The sequence below is a fragment of the Nematolebias whitei genome, chromosome 18, assembly GCF_014905685.2.
Source record: "Nematolebias whitei isolate Nwh7 chromosome 18, NemWhi1, whole genome shotgun sequence".
Classification (NCBI taxonomy): Eukaryota; Metazoa; Chordata; class Actinopteri; order Cyprinodontiformes; family Rivulidae; genus Nematolebias; species Nematolebias whitei.
The window spans coordinates 27,032,539-27,052,771 of NC_056515.1; the positions used below are offsets into that span (position 1 = coordinate 27,032,539).

General features: G+C 37.3%; 1 protein-coding gene across 1 annotated transcript; it reads left to right on the forward strand.

The window, feature by feature from the left end:
• Positions 1 to 224: 224 nt before the first annotated feature.
• Positions 225 to 19,757, forward strand: golga2 (golgin A2). The gene is made up of 28 exons (XM_037692203.1): positions 225 to 321; positions 2,345 to 2,494; positions 4,095 to 4,163; positions 4,986 to 5,138; positions 5,371 to 5,417; positions 6,246 to 6,309; positions 7,299 to 7,358; positions 8,305 to 8,385; positions 8,912 to 8,950; positions 9,073 to 9,135; positions 9,491 to 9,584; positions 9,677 to 9,783; positions 9,987 to 10,045; positions 10,224 to 10,365; positions 10,729 to 10,818; positions 11,238 to 11,345; positions 11,433 to 11,520; positions 12,450 to 12,592; positions 12,972 to 13,190; positions 13,465 to 13,578; positions 13,801 to 14,025; positions 14,991 to 15,090; positions 15,357 to 15,448; positions 15,659 to 15,872; positions 15,997 to 16,155; positions 16,300 to 16,406; positions 17,382 to 17,574; positions 17,919 to 19,757. The coding sequence occupies exons 1-28, from the start codon at positions 274 to 276 to the stop codon at positions 18,170 to 18,172; spliced, it is 3,282 nt and encodes a 1,093-aa protein (XP_037548131.1). The 5' UTR covers positions 225 to 273; the 3' UTR covers positions 18,173 to 19,757.
• Positions 19,758 to 20,233: the final 476 nt, after the last annotated feature.

Consider the following 20,233-nt stretch of genomic DNA (forward strand, 5'->3'; position numbering starts at 1 on the left):
CCAGACTGATGACTTGCGCAAGTTATCCTAACTGTATTAATAGTAACGGCAAATATCAGATTATAAAGTAATATTAACGTAATATACCTAAAATGTATTCCTTGTTTACATTTTTATCGCTTACATGTAAAGGGGAAAAAAATATTGTTTCTTTCTGTAAATCTTGGGCTCCTGAACAATATATCCCCGCCTAGGGTAGCGCCCCCTGCCGACCGTAAGGCCAATTAGCACCAGACTGATGACGTGGTTCGGTCGGTTGACCAGAGTAGCAGGATGGCCGACCAGAGTAGGCAAATTAAACTCGCTGCAGCTAAGAAAAAGGTAAAGTATTTTACACTTGACCTGGCTAAATCTTTCTCTACGACAACTGTCAAAGCTTATTTTACCTGTGTTCGTTGTCGTTGTTTTGGTATAGTTGTTGACTTAGCGGGTGTGTTGTCATTACACGTCCTCCGACCTCTGCGCTGTCGCTTGTCCCGCCTCTCGTGCTAATGCGGTGCCTTATCGCGCAGGAAAGACCGGTGCTTCTTGTGGGCCTCTATTAGCTCACCTGCTAACGAATAGTTGGCTACGTGTGAGTGGAAAGAATGTCATAAGGAAGCCAGACAGCTTTTTAGCTTGTTGCAAAAAATCATTAACTTTTGAGAATGTCTTATAAATAACGTTTGTACATATAAAAGGAAAATAAACATAACAGTCAAATTAGCATTGTAGCTCAGTTAGAGGATAGAATGACGGCAACTGTTTTGACAGCTGACACCCCTCTTCCCTGCCCAACCTGGTTCTTTGGCTAGATATGTTTTTGAAGCTTATGCGTTTGCTTCAAGAAATTACTCATGCATTTTTCTGCGCTTCGATAATGTCTTGGATGAGCGATCTTGATGTTTTTCTGTGATTCAAGCAGTATTTTGAAAATGCTCTGTTCCTCTAAAACAGCTGTCGGAAGTAGGCCCCATTTGTACGTTTTTTCACCTTGATTAGTTTAAATTATACTCTCCCAGTCTTGTATACAATTCCCGAGTCATTTATTTCTTACTAGTTTGTTTTAAAGATCCCGGATATTTAAGCTTGTTGAAGGTTTGTTTTTCAATATATTTCACTGGACATTAGTTGCGTTTCACTCATTTCAGTGCAATACTACTGTAGATCTTTTTATGCATTTATTTTGTATTTACCTACATACCAATTATCTATGCATCTTTCAAGCTTAAAATACTTTGAAACCAGTGTGGTATCCAGGCATAGCTATTTTTTTCTGAAAAGGGGAGCAGTACCGGTATTTACCTTCAGGTCAGACAAAAGACAACATTAGAAACTTGTTCTAAGCAATTTCTGTAGTTGACAGCAGGGAACAATTTTAGTAGTATAAATTATTTTAATCTTAAGTTTCCTGAAGCTGCCTTTATTCATTCATTCAACCTTTATTTACTGGTAATCTCCTTGTGATTTAATCACATTTCATCACATGCCTTTATTCACTACCGGGTATTTGTCTTCTAAAACATTAATGTATGTGTATTTGATTGCAAGTCTGGATTATAACATGTGGCAAAGATGCAACCTTTAAAGTTTGTGGACTTGGTAGGAAGAAGGCAAGTTAGAGCAGACACAGTAATTAACCTGGACTTTTGCTTTGGCCCTCACAAATCCTTCTCACAGTAAATTGTATTTGCAACATTATAATTGCAATTTGAGGCTATTGAAACCATGTTTTTTTGGTCAGTGTCACTGTCAATTTATTCATATAGTGCATAAAAACAACAAAAGCTGACCAAAGTGCTTTACAATTAAGTCAAATTAAAAGGAAAAAAAATGCATATTGTGGCACTCAGGAAACATAAAGTTAAAAATAAAATACAACACACAACTACAAGAAAAATCAGCTCTAACTTGTTGTCAGACTCTGCATGGATCAAATGACAAGGAAAACAGTTGAGTCTTGAGCAAAGATTTAAAAGTCTCAGCAATCTTTAAATTATCAGGTAAACTGTTCCACAATTTAGGAGCAGCAACCGCAAAAGCCCGATCACCTCTGGACTTCGGTTTGGATCTGGGGACATCTAAGAGCAACTTAGACCAGATTGCTCTTACTGGAGTGTAGGTGTTAAGAGTGTTTTTGTTAGGTTATTTAAAAAGATCTGCCATATTTGTAAATTAAAACTCTGAAATTGTTCTAAAAAGGGTGCACGTCAAACATGCATCGTGTGTACCCTTGGAGTTACAAAACACCAGAAAAGTGGAAGAAAAAAAAAACACATTGGTAAATGAAACATGCACAGTATTGTTTGCCATTTCAAACATGCAATAGCCTCTTTGTTTCCTCTGTTTCACATGTATTGTTCAGCTGAAGGAGTTTCAGCAGAAGAGCTCCCCTGCTTCTATAGGAGGAGAAAAGGGTGGAGGAGTAAGTGGAGTAGGATCCAAGAAGAAGAGAAAAGTGAAGGAACTCGGCCATACAGATGCACCTTCATCTGACAGAGATTCTCCTGACAATGTAAGTCAGTCATAGGTTCTTTTTGGGTTTGGTCTTGGTGGTCAAACGTGTTTGTGTGCCTGACAGTCTGTCCACATTCTGGTTGTGCTCCATCAAATCAAGTCTTTAAAACAATAATGTTGTCTTGGTTATGACATGAAGCATGTCACATTTCTTTCCATGAAAGCAATATTCTTCACTGTGATCTTTGACAATAGCAACATTAACTATTCATCATTTTTCTCTTTACATTTTTCAATTTCGAGCTGCAGGAAAGCTGGTGCTTATCTCCAGCAGTCACTGTGCAAGAAGGCAGGATACATCCTGCACAGATTGCAAGTCCATTACAGGACCACATAGAGACAAATGAGACGAGCATTCACACTCTCACTCACACCAAGGGACAGTTTAGAGATAACATGCACATTTTTGGTCTGAGGGAAAACCGAGACCTGGAGAAAATCCACATATGTCTGGAGAAAACATGCTAACTTCATTCAGAAAAGCCAGTAGGCAAACCTACGACCTTCTCACTGTGAGGCGACAACTCTTAACAACTGCGCCGCCATGCCGCCCAACATTTATATGACAGCAAATGATTAGAATTAGAACAGACTGGTAATAAGACCAGTGATTTATTGTTGATGCTCATAATTCTCAGAAAAACAATGGCATAAAATATGTTTAAAATATGGGCTGCCATTAACAGTCACATGATGTGAGCTCCTTATAGTTACCTTTTTAACTACTGGTACCAGTACTTGTTACATCTGTCACACATCAATAAAAACTGTGTATTGAAGCACCCAATGTGTACGTGTACAGCTTTCAAACAGCTCATGCACGTAACTTGGCTCTGCTTGATGACATCTGACCTGCATTTAGACCCATTCTTTAGACAGCTGTTGCTGTCCGTTGCTTCTCACTACAACAATTATTGTGACTTCAGTCTGCAACAGAATATTTTTACTATTATACTGAATTGGCTTTATCACCTAAAAGAAGCATTTCTACTATAATAATGCATATGTTTGCTTTAGGTTTTACATTTGTGAAACGATCTCAAATTATTTTTCTTTTTTACTTTCTATCCTAAAGAGTATTTTCTTTTTCACCACATCTTTTTCACCACTGACATGTAAACTTTTCTCCCTGTATTTCTTTCTTTATGGCTTCCTTTTACATACTTTTTTCCTCCCTTTTTTTAGCCAGTCATTTCAGTGACATTTAAATTTGGTTTCTTTCAGTTTATTGTTAGAAGAGTCAATGCCACTTTACCATTAAAGTATTTGTAAATATATACTGAGCTCCAAGAGTGAAATTTTAATTTTCTACAACTATGATTTGCATGATTTTTTTTTCCATTCTACGTTACTCAGTTAAATAAAAAATCTAATTGTCTATGTAGAGCTGAGTCTTTAGCTCTTTAAGTGAAGACTACCTTAATCTAATTTCATTCAGCTTCAGTTTTTTTACCTTTTTATTTCTTTGCACGCTCACTTTCCGACCTTGTCTGTGTGGGAGCTGCTTCTTTGTGTGTTTGTTTACCACTCTTTCTTTAAGTAAATTGCTCCCTGCCCTGTTTCATCTCTCTCTTAGTCTGTGTTTCTTTTTGCTGTAGTTTGACAGTATTCTGAAAGCACTTAGTCAAAGCAATGGAGTAGTCCTCCCACGTAATGGCAACTGTCAGGTGAGCTTCTCTCCCTCTTCTTCTGCTTAACTTTACCTTTTCATTTTCTTCACCCTTGCTGTAAATGGCAATTCTTTTTAATTTCCAAAGGTGTGCCGTTAATTTTTCTTACATCCATTTATCAATTTCTTTTCTCTCACATAGACCAGAAAGCTTGGGAAGAATTTAATTGCACCGCATACTCGGTGTGAATTTATTTTTCTGAGATATGCCTGTCTCATGTTAATCATTGTGAATGCATGGCATTTGCACAATCATGGGAGTTGCGTACCTGGGATGCGAGCTACTAAAAGAACAATGTGGTCATTTATTACAGAAAAAACAAGAATATTTGTGCTCATTTTTCAGCTGGTTCTGTTTGTGTTTGTTGATTTCTTTTATTTTCATTTATCTGCACTGCAGAAATAGTTATTTTGATTATTCTATGCATTTTCTTCACATTAAGATTAAAATATATCTTTCTCGCATCACTAAAGCTGGATTGTATACTAACAGTAGAGTTTCTTGAGTGCTTTGGCTTCATAAAAGTTTGTGAAACATATTGAGCACCAATAAAATAACTATCTTTATTACAGCTGCCATTAATAGTTACTTTATCATGTTTTAAGCTGTTTAATACTCATCTATTCATTACATTTTTTCTCTTTTTAGCCACATACTGTTATAGAGCAATCTAAACAAACTGTAAACTACATTATTGTATCACTCATCTTTACTGTACATGACATTTGTGCAAATGGCTACATATAGTATGCAGATTTACTGTGGTTTTTCTGTTGCTGCATTAAAACCATATGTGCATTTTTGTGTGTGTGACCTCAGAACTTTGCTGAGATGGAGGTTGTGGCATCTTCTGTTCCCTCGCTGCAGGAGGAGCCACGCATCGAGCCTGGCCTCAGCTCACCTGTGTCTAACCCCGCTAGTGCTAACACTGCTACTAACTCTGAGTTTGTCAGTCACAACACTGAGGTGCAGGTGCGTCTCTCTGTTTGTCTCTGCTTTTAAAACACGTGTTGTCTCTGTTTTATGTTAATCCATCGTGCTTATAGTCGTCATAGTAATCAAAGTGTTCATTTTTGCATTTTAATCAAAATTCAGAAGTATTACATATCCCTTTTGGGATGTCGTGTTGCATAAATTAAATTTAATCATGTTCTTACAAGCTTCCTTAACTATTGCACTCTTAACGTTTCTCTTTTTTATACAGGACCTCTCTGATACCAATGGCAATGAGAGTTTTAAGGAGCAAAATAGGTGTGTTATGTACTTTTTACTAAAACAATTCTATTCTTTGTCATGAGAGACATATTTTATTTATTTGTAGGAGTTGATGGTTAGCTAAAGAGCTAGCATTATCTGTCAAGGATTTATCTTGCTAGTGGTTTGACATTTGTTGCTTGTGCAGGCAATTATCACAGTGTCTTTATTTTGATTACAGCCGTTTTTACCATGTGTCAAACAAACAAAATAGGACATCTTAATGCCCTTTCACACTGCCTCAAGTTGAGACTACATTATTTTGCCTTTGCATGTCACTGTTCTGTGTATAAGGTCCGCCCAAAAAAAATCTGCAATTGTTTAAAGGGAATGCCATCACAAAGAATCAACAATACCAGTACTACAAATTTATTCATGTTATAATATAATCACTTTCTTTATGATATACTGGGATTCAGTGTTTCTCCTACAATTATCCCACCCTGGCCTCAGCTGTTAGTAGAACCGATCGCCCTACCTACACACACACACACACACACACACAAACAATCAAAATTGGACAGCTCTGCTTAGACCTAGTATTAGTAACGTAATGCTCCGTTCAACACCCACTCCTCCCCCAAGAGCTTAGGTGAGCGCCCTCCCAAGGCAAATAACCTACACTGAGCTGCGTTGTTTCACAATCTCTGTGTGATGGTGGAGCCTTTCAAATATTGTAACGTGTGTATTTTGCAGTAATTTTCTTGATACAATTCATCTTTTGCTCCACTATTTCATTCTGAAATTACCTATATTGATAGTCATAGTCTGAAATAGTTAATGATCTTTATATTTTGTGTATTCATTGTCTCTTCTGTACTGCAGACCACTGTCTTCCACAGAGAGCCTGCGACAACTCTCACAGCAGCTGAACGGCCTGGTCTCTGAGGTATGCTGTTACGCCCAACAGTGTCATCCTATGCCTCTATCTCTTTCACATTCCTTTTTGTTATACTGTGTTGAGCTTTCAGCAACAACACACCACCAATGCACACTTTTGAGCAGTGTGTGTTGCACCTATTGTTGGTAAGAATGCAAATGAAAGCATTTTCAGTATTGCCAATCCTTTTCAAATGACCTGACATTGACACCTTCAGCTGGTACATAAAACCAGCCTGATAAGCAATATTTACTCTGAACTTGGTTTGAATTTGCACAGTCAGAATTAAACTACAAAATGTTCTTTATGTCGGCTCTAAAATGTAACATATGTTTTAATACTTTTATCATTACTAGAAGGGTAGTGGTGGTGCAGAGGTTAGAGAAGGTGAGACTGTCATAAGTAGTTTGACTCCCTGGACTGACAATATCAAAATGTTGGTGGGAAAGGTGAAACACCCACACCTGTCTCCACCCTCATTTTCCCCACTCTGGACCTGTTAGCAAGGCCTTTAACCCCCACCATCTGCTCCCCTGGGCATCCTAGATGGCAGCTCTCTGCTCCACACAGAGGGCTGTGGTAGCTCGGTGGTCTGTGGTTGTGTCAGGAAGGGAATCTGGCGTAAAAATAATTGCCATGTCTTTGTGCGACTTAGTTTGCTGACTATGATTTTATAAATATATATAATCATTACTCGGGTACTGTTTTAATATATAATGATGAAATGCTGCTCATATTGCTGCTGAACTGTCTGCAATGCAACCAGTACATTTTTGCTTTTAGTTTCTATCACTAAGGTTTTTATCCAAGCCTTTTTTGTTGTTGTTGCTTTTTTACTAAAATTTCCTGCAAAGATAGTGAAGGACTGGACAAGGCTGCCACTGCAAGCCACATGTCAATTCCTTTCGTATAACTTTTTTCTTGTAAATTTTAAAAGTATAAATAGCTCCTAATTAAGTGTGTTAGAAGTATATAAACCAATGTCGTTGTCATTTCAGTCTTCAGCTGCGTACGTGAATGGAGAAAGTGCACCTTCTGTCAGTGAGAAAGAACTTGAGGTAAAAAGAAATAAAAAAAATCTGCATTCATATTTTTTCAGTGACCTATTTCTGATTTTTAAACCTGTGTTGTGACCTAGTTGTATCATTCTAGATTATTACAACTTCATTTGTTTCTCTGTAAAGTATCAGCCACCTACTTTGTGGCATATTTGATTTCCAGTACAATGGTGCCTTCACATGATAACGTTTATCATTTTATGATAGTGTTTAAAATGTGGGGTCAGTGTCAGATCAGTATCTTTATACTGTCTAGATTGGAATATTTTTTAGCATAGCTTTAAATTTTTTTAAATAATAAAATGCTTATTTAAATGGTGGATGTATGAAGTTTCATTTACCAAACTGAGTATGACAAGATTTTGTCATTTAAAAAAGAATCGTAAGAATCCTTGGAAAGCCTTAAAATAGTACAAGAAATACATACACAAAATACCATATGAAACATTCAAGATTTGCCATAAAGTATTGGTGGGGTGGGATTCCTGAGATCTGTTCTATTCAATATTTACCTGCTTTAAGAAATGCTCCTGGAGTCGTATGAGCAGTAAAAATAAACTTTGTTCCACAGAGATCTTTGTTGGACCTTTCTGAGTAATTTTAGTTACCACACTGATTATTTTAACAATAAATTGATGCATTTTTAAAACATGTTTGCGTATATGAATTTTGGGCACATTTTATTTAGCATAGTTTTTTAAGGCTCTTCTGTGTTTTGCTATTATTTTTAAAATCCATTATTTATTTTTATTTGCGTCACTTCTCATCATGAAACTTTTTTTTTTTACTACCATACTTGTAACAGTGCAATTATTTACCTCCGTGTTTTATGTCACATTTGAATTTTTATCTTCCGTGTTCTTTGTTTGACTTTGGCCACTGCACTTTATCCATGTCTTATTGTTTATTTCTTTTCATTTCCCGGATGCATGTGTGCACGTGATAGAGTCGGAACCAGGAGCTGGCAGCCGCCCTGGAATCTAGCAAGCTAACAAATTCTCAGCTCAATACCAAGCTAAACCAGCTGGTAAGAAGCTGTGTGAATGCATGTGTGTGTGTGTGTGTGTGTGTGTGTGTGTGTGCTCTGCTGTTGACACTTATTATTTGAGTCTGCCTATTTGTTGTATTGGACTTTGCATGCCATCATAGTCTGGATAACATTTTACATTTATTTGTTTCTCTCATTTTTGTCTACTGCTTGAGTTGATTTTAATCTACAAAGTATAGCCTCAGCATAAGCAGCCCTTCGGGGACACATTTTGACCAGGGATGTCATAATCTGTTTGCTTTGGCATGACTGTAAGGGCTTGTCAAGCCAGTTTAGCACAATAACCACTATGAACTCAGAGCTTTAAACAAACATGATTTACTACAGATGTTTATTATTTCTGTCCTCTGAACAGCATTGCATGCAGATGAAAATTTCAGAGTTTTTGGTGATGTTTCATTTGATAAAATTTAGTAACACTGATGGGATGAGAGGAAAAATGTGATTTATTTATTTATTTGTTTATTTTTCCCAAACCTAAATTTGTCATCTTTCTTTTTCGCAGGTACAACAAACTCAGGAACTTTCAGACCAAGTACAAAAGGTTTCAAGTTGTTGGGTTTTTTTGCTCTTTTTCAGCACATTTACTTCTATTTTCTTGTTTTAGTCTGTTAGACCTTCAGCTCCACCCTTTTTTATTTAGACACTGTGTTTTTCTGCCTTCAGGAGCGAAAGGAATTTGAACAGAAATTTACAAAAGAGCAAGGAGCCATGCGGGAACAGTTGCAGGTAAATTCTTGAGACTTTTTTTCTTATTTCTTATTTGATGGGACCTTTCAAATGTGTTTTCATAACGAGAAAAAAAAACTAGTAAAGAGTTTCACTATATTGTCACATAGTGTATCATTTTACAAGTGTGTGGTGTCGCTGTTTTATAAATGAAAAGAAGTCTGGTCCAGTTGTCAACTTCTCCATTCCCACTCTCCCTGTCCTAGTTTCCCACACAGTAAAAATCATGTTTGTGTTTTTTTCTATAATAATACTTTGTTTAGTTTAACTTGTGATGTAATTTAAGACTTGTAGTGGGATCAAATATCTATTCTCATGAAGAAATGCTCTCTGTGTTCACCTGTCCTCTCTTAAGGTTCATATTCAGACAATTGGTATACTGGTGTCAGAGAAATCTGAGCTACAAACTGCACTACAATACACACAACAAGCTGCACGACAGAAAACAGGTAAGTGTTTGTGTGTGTGTTTATTCTCCTTCCATTGCTTAGTTGTATGCTTATATGCATGCTGTGTGTTTATTTTCATTCTAACATTGCAGTTGAAGCAGAGGAGCTTAATAACCGTCTGCAAGCAACAAAGCAGAGGGTTTCAGAGCTGGAGCGAACTCTCTCTACTGTCTCAACACAGCAGAAACAGTTTGACAAGGTAACGTGCATTATAAAATGCACTAACAACCGATATGGATATATACAGATATATTGAATTTCCAATCCGCTGCATTCATGTAACAGAAATGGAGCACAAAAAGAAGCAGTTCTTTATTTATTTCAGTTTTTTTTTCCTGAAATGTCTTTTGTCATGTTAGCTGAGCGTTAGCAACAAATATATTGTTCTTTTTGTTTCTGCAGCTAAACAAAGAACTTGAAAAGGAAAGAGACAATTTGAGGGTAGAGATGTTTAGAGTCAAGTAAGTTATTTCACTTTTTTTATACAAAAAAAAAAAACAACCAGTAGTGTGTGTTTAGTTCTCACAGCAAACATTAAGAATTAATTGCCTTGACTCCAAAATTGCCACTTCCAACATTTACTTGGTGTGTAATTCTGAACTCAATAAAGAAATCAGTTCTGTTTGTGTGTGTTTACAGCAATTTGAGTGAAGAGTCAAAGCAGCAAAACTCCGAGCTGTCTGAGCAGTTAAAACTGAGTACACAAGACAATGCTGCAATGAGGCTGGAGGTAGACGAGCTTCGCAAGAGGCTTGAGATGGCTGACCTCATGTTACAACAGGTATGTATGAATATGTGCAAACATTTTCACTGTTCAAACACAATTTAACCCGTTTATCTTCTGTCTGTTCTTGGCAATTGGCTAATCGCTGGGATTAGTTTAGATTGTTTGGTAACTATAAGAGTAGGACATTGCTATAAATCTGGTAGCCACTAGTCACTGTCACTATTAGATCTTAATTCTTTTTTTTTTTTCTTCTTTTTTTTACTTGCCACGTCCATTCACCATTTCTTGTCTACCATACCTTTAGTACAGTGGGGAAAAAAAAATCAAGAATATTGTTTTTTTTGTATTTGTATAACTAAATATTTTATTTGTTTATTTATATTTTACACTCACGGTGTTCCTTTGATTTCTTAACAGTATTCCAGTCAATCAGATCCCACCAATACAAACCAGCAAGTTCAGTTATTGCTGGAACAGAAGCAGCAGCTGGAGGCACAACATCACCAGGTTTGTTTTTATAGTAGATATTAGCATGTGTTACTGCAGGTAACTTTAACCCTTTAATGAAGCTCAACTCGCGTAACTTCTCTCCATCCCCTCGACTGTCTGGGTCAATTTTTGTGCAAAGTTATATGAGGAAGAAAACGAACTATGATTCACATTAACTAGCTTATCATTCGTATTGATTTAAAGCCGACAGTAAACAAAGACTATAAATGTGTATTAGAGGTGTTTAAAGAAAGCTTCTCAGAATTGCTAAATATCCTTGTGTGAAAGAGAATGTGTAATACACTTTGTAAAACTAGCAAAATGAATAGGTATACACATTTATGCAACTTTTTAAGATGTGACTGTGTACAACATCTATAAACAGAACAAAGACACCACAGTGACTACAAGCTTACCTTTTATAACTGTTACTGTAGCTTCTGGAGTCTGTTAACCAGCTGAAGACAGAGAGAGACCGATATGTGGAACGGATCCAGGAGGAGGGCCGTGTGTGGAAGGACAAAACAGAGCAGCTGCTAACACAGGTAAAGGCTCGTCAACTAAACTGTGCTTTATTAAAGCTACAAAGGTGTTTCAGGTACTAATTGATGTGTACATTTTTGTTCATTAAGGTCTCTTTGGTGGCGGAGGAGAGGGACAAAAACATTAACCGAGTCCATGAACTGGAGGCCAGCATTGCAGAATTAAAACATGCTGCAGGTGAGAAGTGAGCATAGTGCTTCTACCTATTCAATACTTTGCAACAATTTAGTATGAAGCACTTTGTAGTACAGCATCTAACATCTGACTGATACACTTGTTAAATAAAATAGAGCAGAATGCTTGTGAAGAGAATTAAGACTAATATGCTATTTGTCTTTTCACTAGTGTCAAAATATTTTGACTGTTTTTAAGAAAGGGTTAAACCGAGGAGTAAAATTAGTGCACAGATTTAGTTTTAGCCAAAACAACATGCAAAGACTTGATCTTTCATTAAAAAAAAAAACAGATGACACTGAATCTCTTAATGAGGGCAAAAATCAGGGTTTATAGAAGAGATGCGTAAAATGTAAATCAGCCGAACAGCATCAGAATAAATAAAAAAAGTTCACAGATTTTCACAAAGCTTTTATACTATTCTTTTTCTTTGTGCCACAACAGCATTTACTTGTCACTTGTACACTCAGAGAGGATGTACTGGGTCAGGGCCTCAACCCAGACGTCATGGCATCTTTGTTTCTATCTATGTAGCTTCACCGATAACATGTCTTATTACACTGCCTGATAAACTAAATGCTACTTCAATTTCACCTACTTGTTACTAGATTGGTCAAAGTACAGAAAATAAAAATCTTTTTTTTGGTTCAAAAGCTGTTTTTAACAATTACAAAATATTCAACACAAACATTTGAAATGAATCTTCATTAAAGTATAAATTAGACTTATTTTTATCCAATTTATAGCAAAGTAGGTTGACTGTTTTTATCTTCAGCACTCGTAGAATGTTACATATGGCTCTAATTAACACAATAATTGTTTTTCTGAAACAAAAGTTTGAGGAAGAAGATACAAACAGAAACAATAAAAAGTATATATCTGTGAAAACTGTATTTATTATAACAGTTTTTTATTGTTCTTTTCTTTTGTAGCAATATTATCTGTTGAGAAAGAAGCCCAAAGTGCTGCAGAACCTACATCCTCAGAACCATCAGAGAGAGAGGTGGCTCTACAGGAGGCCCTCACGAGTTTGCAACATGAGAAAGATGCCATTACTGCACAGTACCAATCACAGGTAGCCAATAAATTGTGTAAACTACACATTTTGTTAGCAATATTAAATATTCCATTTACATATTGCTTGTTCTTAATATTTCAAAAGAAGCACTTTTTTTTTCTCCAAAAAATGTTCCAGTGTGTTGAGGCAGCACAAAAAGGTTCCTGGGTTTAAGCCCAGACTGGGCCTGGGGTCGTTCTGCACATTTTCATGTTTGTGTGGGATTTCTCCGAGCACTCTGATTTCCTCCCACAGTTCAAAAACATGTATGTTTAGACTGCCTTCATTCCCAGGCCTCACTTGAAAATTACACCTGTGATCTCTGTGATTTACATGATTAAATAATGGTTAATAAATTAATTAAATTGTGTTCCATCCTGTGTAATATTTCCTCCAGCTTCGAGACAACGAGCAGCTAAGTCGCCTGTGTGCAGAGCAGGAGACGCGTCTGGGGGAGTTGGAGGGTCAGGTGGAGAACCAAGTCCAGGAGGCAGAGGACCGCCGGCGCATGTTGGAGGATGTTCAGTCAGACAAGGCCACGATAAGCCGGGCTCTCACCCAGAACCGAACACTGAAGGACCAGTTGGCTGAGTTACAGAACGGCTTTGTCAAACTGGTGAGGCTAAAAATTTTACTAATGTACTTATTCTTTCAAGTATTTATTGCTGAATTAGTGTATAAATCAAAACTAAATAAGTAAAACTTTGAATCTTTCTGTTGATGGAAGCCTTCATATTTAAATGCATCATCCTGTAGTTTCCTGCTTTTGTTAGTTTCATCAGTTTCTTTGTTTTAAAACACATTTTAATGCACATTCACCCTCTCGGTGTTACCTTTTAATTATCACTATTATTATTATTAATAATAGCTCTTACTACTTCATTACATAGACTAATGAGAACATGGAGCTGACCACTGCCATCCAGTCAGAGCAACATGTTAAAAAGGAGCTGGCACGCAGGATGGGTGAACTGCAGGAGAACCTGCACAATCTCAAAGAGCAGGTGATGTGATCAGCACGCTACACAAAAATAAACTTTCCTGAGATTTTTTTTTCAAGTTAAATGTTTTGCTTTATGCATTTTTGTAAATTAATATTAATTTCTTTCAGTCAGTACATAATGGTAATAAGACCAAAAACTACTTTATTTAAAAATGGTGCTATAAATTGAAAATTATCTTCCACTTTTTGGTATTGATGTCCCTCTTCCTTTCATTACCTCCAGCTGGAGCTGAAAAGTCAAGAGATTCAGGGTCTTGCAGAGCAGAGAGACCAGGTGGTGGCTCATCTGCAGCAGTACAGCACCGGCTACCAGGCTCTGGCCTCAGAGAGGGAACAGCTCCACCAGCAGTATCTGCATCAGACCCAGCTCATGGACCGGCTGCAGCACGATGAAAGTCATAGTCGTGCACAGCTGGACATCAGCCACAATCAGCTCAGACAAGCACAGGTATTTATTGCACTTGTTTTTCTGAACATTCATGGCCACACTGTGAAGTCCAAGTAAAAAAGTATAATAAAACTTTGAACTGTGCACTAGGGGTGCACCGACTGCAGTTTTCTGACCAATCGCAGATCACTGATTTCTAAAAAGTCTGACCTGCCGATTCCGATTTTGGTCTACACCGATTTTGTTTTATAAGCGACACCGTCAGGTGATATAAGGTCACAATGCACCTTCAATTTTCCAATATTATTTTGTTGAAAAACACACCCTTGAACAATATCCTAGAAACAATACACACTTGTTTTAACTGGCCATGAGGCAGTGCTCTGAAATATAAATGAAGTTCAGACAATTGTTGTTAAAACAAAAAAAATTGGTAAAATCTGTTTTTCATGCAAGTATCGGCCGATTTCCCAAATTAAGGAAATCATGGGCCGATAAATCCTACTGTGCACACAGACACTGACCCGTTTCCACTTTATCATTTTTCTTGTGCATGATGGAAATGTTTAAAATTTAAAGAAAGCGTCTTTTCTGGCAAAATGTTGCATAAACAAAATTCTGAACAGGCTAACCAAACACTAAATTAACATCATTGAAATTTATGGAAATGAGGGATTTAAGTGATTGTTAAGCTGCATTAAAATCCATTTTAAATATTCTAAAATATAAAATTTCCTGTTATTTTATTGGAAGAGAAGTGTGCACAAGATGTAGCAGCTGACTGGACTGATCCAAAGTGGTTCAGACTTAAATCCTCAGTAGGAGGATAAAATGGCATTAACAAATGCTTTGTTCTTTACCTAAAATGTAGCAGGAATATTTTATGAAATGATAGAAAGTGGTTTAAAAGAGTTTTTTATGTACATGTAATGAAAGGTATTTCATTCCTGTCTTTTTCTTCTCCCACTGACATTAAAACACATGAGGGGCTTTATAGTTATTGTTTTAAATATTTGTTGTTGCAGGAGCATTTGGAACAGTTAGTCAGAGACAATGAGCATCTGAAGGCTGAGGTGAAAGAGCTGCTCAACAGCTCAGCCCTTGAGACCTTATCCAGAAACCAAGGTAGGTGCTCTTTTACTGGTATTTTGTTGAAATGAAAATATTTCCAAAGAAACAATGAAATAGTGGAACGGCTGTAAAGCACCTGACTCCACTTAAAAGCAAACGGCTGCAGTTTTTATCATCACAGTGTAAAGCTGTTATTGTACTGCAGCTTCAGACAGTATGAGCCGAGGTAGCATAACAAACAAATTACTTTTGTAGTTGTTACATATAATGTTAAAGTATATTAAAGTGTCTTAATGATTTTATTTTCTTGTATAATTTAGGCGATGGAGTAGAAAGCCAATCGGTGCAAGAAAGTCCCAAGATGTCCTCCTCTCTTGTCATTCCAGACGACTTTGAGAGTCAAAAAGAAATGGTAAGGACAAAAAAAAAGTTTTTAGATGCTTTGAAATGAATTATCTGCAATAAGGCAGATTTTATATCCAGGTAATCAAATGTACATAACTAAATCTTTGCATAGAGTTGCATCAGGCTGTGGATCGTGACTCTGCGTTACTCACCCGAGTCGCCCATGCTCTGTGCTCCATCACACCATTCTAATCCACTCTTGTTGGTCCCGTTACAGGAGGATTTCATCCGTGGTGCTTTGACACAGTTAGAAGCTGAAAGAGACGAGGCCAGGCAGCAACTAGAGGAGGAGCGCAGGCTCTACATGGCGGCTCGTCAACAGGCCGCTGTGGCCTTCAGACTTGAGCAGCAACATCTAAACTACAAACCTGTCCATGAAAATGATCAAGAACACAACCAGAGTCAGGACCAACACAGTCAGGAGCATTCAGGTTAGAAAACAAAATGGTGACTAAGTTTGTGGGACTAGTTCTTGTTCACATTCTCAGACAGTCTTAAATATACAATGAGCTCAGTGTAAAAAAAATAAATATATACTCTTTGTGCTATCTCCAGAAGGAGTGCCAGTGGAAGTACATCAGGCCCTGCAAGCTGCAATGGAGAAGCTTCAGCAGCGTTTCACCTCCCTCATGCAGGAGAAAGCTGATCTGAAGGAGCGAGTGGAGGAACTGGAGCACCGCTGCATCCAGTTATCAGGAGAGACCGACACTATAGGTCAGTGAACATAATGGCATCATACTGTTATTTTCTAAAATCCCATTTTTAAAGTTCTTGGCAGGTAAGTTTCGACTTTATGTATTTCTAAATGCATTATTTCTGTGATGGATTTGTTTATGGTTGTGTTTGGTTCTGTTCTAGGGGAGTACATTGCCCTGTACCAGAGCCAGCGGGCCATCATGAAGCAGAAACACTTGGAGAAAGAGCAATATATCAACATGCTGGCTCAGGACAAGGAAGAGATGAAGGTTGTGAATAGTCTGCTTTTATTGTAGAGCAGGGGTGTCAAATTCACTTACAAAAGGGGCCAAAATTAAAACCTTTTTCAAACTAAGGGCCAATTTCAGAAACTACATTAGCTCAATCAGATACCCGACCTCTTTTCTTGGTCACAGGTTCCTCAACAAGAGTTTGATTGGTCTCATTTGATGTTCTCTGTTGTGCGTTCGACATCATAATCAAAGATTACTGGAAAAAATTCAAGAGATTGAAGTATTTTACGTTTAAAATATCATCTTGAGGGCCAGATAAGATGTCAACGAGGGCCACATTTGGCCCCCGGGCCTTGAGTTTGACATGTTGTAGAGGAAGACAATTGTAGGAGCCTAAACTAAATTTTGTAAAGCTTATATGTATAACTGAAGCTATTTGTTTTATGTGTAGATCTTTATTGGTTTGAGGTTAGTAACATGTTTATTTAAGTCATGTGATGTGGGTGGGGCATGGCAGGAAAAAAAAAAAGTCCAGACAGACTAGATGGGGAGTGAAGCCAAACAGTTTTTTGACCTCCCTAGCTCTTTTTCTGTTTAATTACCAACTTGTAGCATGAGAGAGACGAAGAAACGATAAAGCCGATAAATGAAAATGAGGTTGATCATTTTCATTTATCATGCAATTAATTGATTTGTTGTTTATTGTGAAAGGCCTAATCATGACTCGTGATTGTCAGTCACTGTGTGGTTTGAATAAGTTATTAGGTTACAAACAAAATTTTAAAAATCAAATGCTTTTAGAGATGAATAATCGCTTTCATGAAATAAAAATGACAAAAGGTTTTCCTTTACACCTCCACAGGTGTGCAACCTTTTCGACAGTGTGCAGTTTCAACCTCTGTTTAACATATCTGTCCTACATATTTTAGACTGTCATCGGTGATTGTTGTAACAAAAATAAGAACTGTTTTGTGTCTTTGTTCTCTCACTTTTATCTCCACTGACTATCAGGCAAAACTGGCTGAGCTGCAGGATCTCGTCATGAGGCTGGTGGCTGAGAGGAACGACTGGTACAACCGCTACGCTGGAGCTGTAGCCAGAATGGGAGCAGGAAACCCAGACCTGCTTCCTGTTGGGGAGGAACACGCTCACTCACAGCATCAAGAACATAAACAAGCTGATCCTAATGCTGTCAGTGGAGATGGTAAGCTCAAGGAGAAAGCAAATCACAAAACAAGAACTGTGCTAATTTTGCTCGTTAATGGTCATCTGTAATCAGTTTTTCTTCAAATATCCTCCTCCCCCTTTTCACCGACCAACTGCTGCTGAATTAGAAATGTGTGCTTTTCACAATCATCTCCATCTTTTACTCATGTGGAGCTAATTAATCAAGTGTCAGCACAACAAACCATTTAAGAGCAGAGGAACCTGTTTTAACGAGCGTCAATCTCAGCTGCTTTACGGTTTAGGACAGTTGCACGTTTCATGTTTATATTTATTATTTGTTCTCAGTAAATGTATTCTTCTGCTCCGATTTGTTTATTTCAGAAGATATGGAGGTCATCCCTCTGTCCGAGATGGAAGCGGCCTCCCAGTCGTTACCGTCTGGGCCTTCTCAGATTAAATCCAAACGTGTGGCGCCCAAAGAGGACGGCACAGCTCGGCAAATCATGCAGCTTCTCCAGGAGATCCAGAACCCGCAGGGAGCTCAGCGGTCGGCACCTTTCCTGGGAGAAAACCCCTGCATCCCCTTCTTTTATCGGCCCGACGAACAGGACGAAGTGAAGATCCTGGTGGTGTGAGCTGTGTGTTGAGACATAATGGACACGTCCTGAGCTATGCGGCAATGTAAAACCCCGCAGTTTAACACATTTGTAGCTTAATGATCATATTTACAAACACTTCCTATGAAATTTGACACCTTAAAACTGGTCATAGATGTAAATATCTTTGACTCAGTTGCTTTGAAATGTCCCCTTTTTGTTCTGTATGTTTGTTTTTGTTATAAAGACGATATTCTTAAATGCAATTTGATTACTCTCAATATTACATTTTTGAATTTTTGTCCCCTTCTTGCCTCCCATCTCACACTAATGTGCAATAAAGGTACAGTATCGCCAGTCCCTCTGCTGGCACAGTACCTGAAGAGATGTTAAAATTTCCAGTTTTTTGTAACTTCCCGTTGGAAAATGTCAGTTTTATTTCACAGTACATATGCCAAAAACAGCATCACGTTTGAATGTAGTAATCCAGATATTTAAATGTATAAAATGTGAAGAGAAGGATGCAAAAAGAGGATGGGTTGGTAAAGAACAAGAGTTTTGTGCACAAAAAGCTTTTAAACTTTAAAGTGTTGAAGTCATGAGCTCGCTAAGTTACCGTCAAGTTCAGAAAGAGGAAGGAGCACGTTGCTGATCGGTACTGTTTCAGTTACTACCTTGTTTGTTTTTTTTTGTCAAACACTGAAAGTAACTCATGTTTGTACATCAACTAATGTTAATAGTTGTGAAGTATTTTAGATTTGTGGTGTTTTAAACATCTTAGACTGAGAGACGTTGGCGTCACTACAAACTGGTGGTTGATCAGATCAAATAAGCACATGGATGCAAAGTGAAGACCCCGTGAAGGTGAAATGAAAAGTTATGGCGGCACAATAGGCTTCTTCTTGGGTTTCAGTGCTGCAGCTTCTTCAAGTTGTCCCTCTCTGGCTTTAACTTGAGCTTTTGCTTCAGGGCTCCTAACAGATCTCACCATTCCAGTCCTGTAAATTGTTTCCAGTCATTTCACTGAGAACTGGACTTCTGTTCATTGGGGTCTTTTAACTTCACAAACAAATCAAGAGCCCTTTTTTTTTTTTTCTGTTACGTTGATTTCTTCATATCAAAAGATTCTTGATTACATTCTTGAACTGGATATTTGTGTGTGGCTTGAAATTCAGATTATTTAGCCAAAATTGCATCTTTTGTACTTTATTTTGGTAGTTCTGTCAGATCCTAGGAGTATGATTGCACTAAAACTGTACAAAGCTTCTCGTTCAGATTCGTCCTGTCCAAATGTTTTGACTGATGCTTCGGGGAAGTCCTATGAAGCTTCACGCTGAGGATTCTGCTGAATTTACCTGAAAAATTAATAGCTCAGGATGAGCATGGTGTAAAAAAAATTAATATAGAAGGTAACATTTTTACTGCTAGCTTAAAAAAATCTATTTCCATAGGTGAGGGACCATTGAGGCTTCTAGAAAATAATTCAAATTTGCCATTATCCTGCAATAAGAAAGTATTTTGGGGGCATTAAAAAGCAACGAAAGAATCTGAAAATAGGATTGTTTATGAGCAAAATTCGGAGTTGGTGATTGTACTCATAAATGTAAATTGGAGAATATTGTTTCAAAGCAGATTATTGATTCCTTTGATAATTAAGACTTTTTCCGAGTATTCTGCTTATTTGAGTGTTTGAAATTTTGAGATATCCTCTTTTGCTCATTTCTTAAACTATGAAATTGCAAGCTTAATATTTATCACTAAATAAAAGCCATTATAAATTGGTATTTCATATTAATATTATATGGTAATTCATATTATAAAGCAAGAAGTTTCTAAAGTATAAAACGTAGGATGAGTAGTGTTTGCAGAGAAAGCGCATCGACCCTAAACCAGGCGGTTTGAGTGGATTTACTCCCATTCTTCCGTTTAAAAATTTCTTATTTGCCTTTTTTTTTTTGTATCACAAATTTATTTAAATGTTTTTTCCTTTCATTTTTTTGGGAGTGGTCAGTTCCAATAAGAAAATCTGCATTAAATCTTTTTCCGGGCTGCGTGAAATAAATGTGTGTTAATGAATTTCAGATGCTTTCTGGTTCACTG

Coding starts and splice junctions, on each gene's coding strand:
- golga2 (XM_037692203.1), top strand. CDS start 274: ATGGCCGACCAGAGTAGGCAAATTAAACTCGCTGCAGCTAAGAAAAAG. Junction 7,359..8,304: donor TCAGTGAGAAAGAACTTGAG/GTAAAAAGAAAT, acceptor TGCACGTGATAG/AGTCGGAACCAGGAGCTGGC. Junction 13,191..13,464: donor AGAACGGCTTTGTCAAACTG/GTGAGGCTAAAA, acceptor TTCATTACATAG/ACTAATGAGAACATGGAGCT.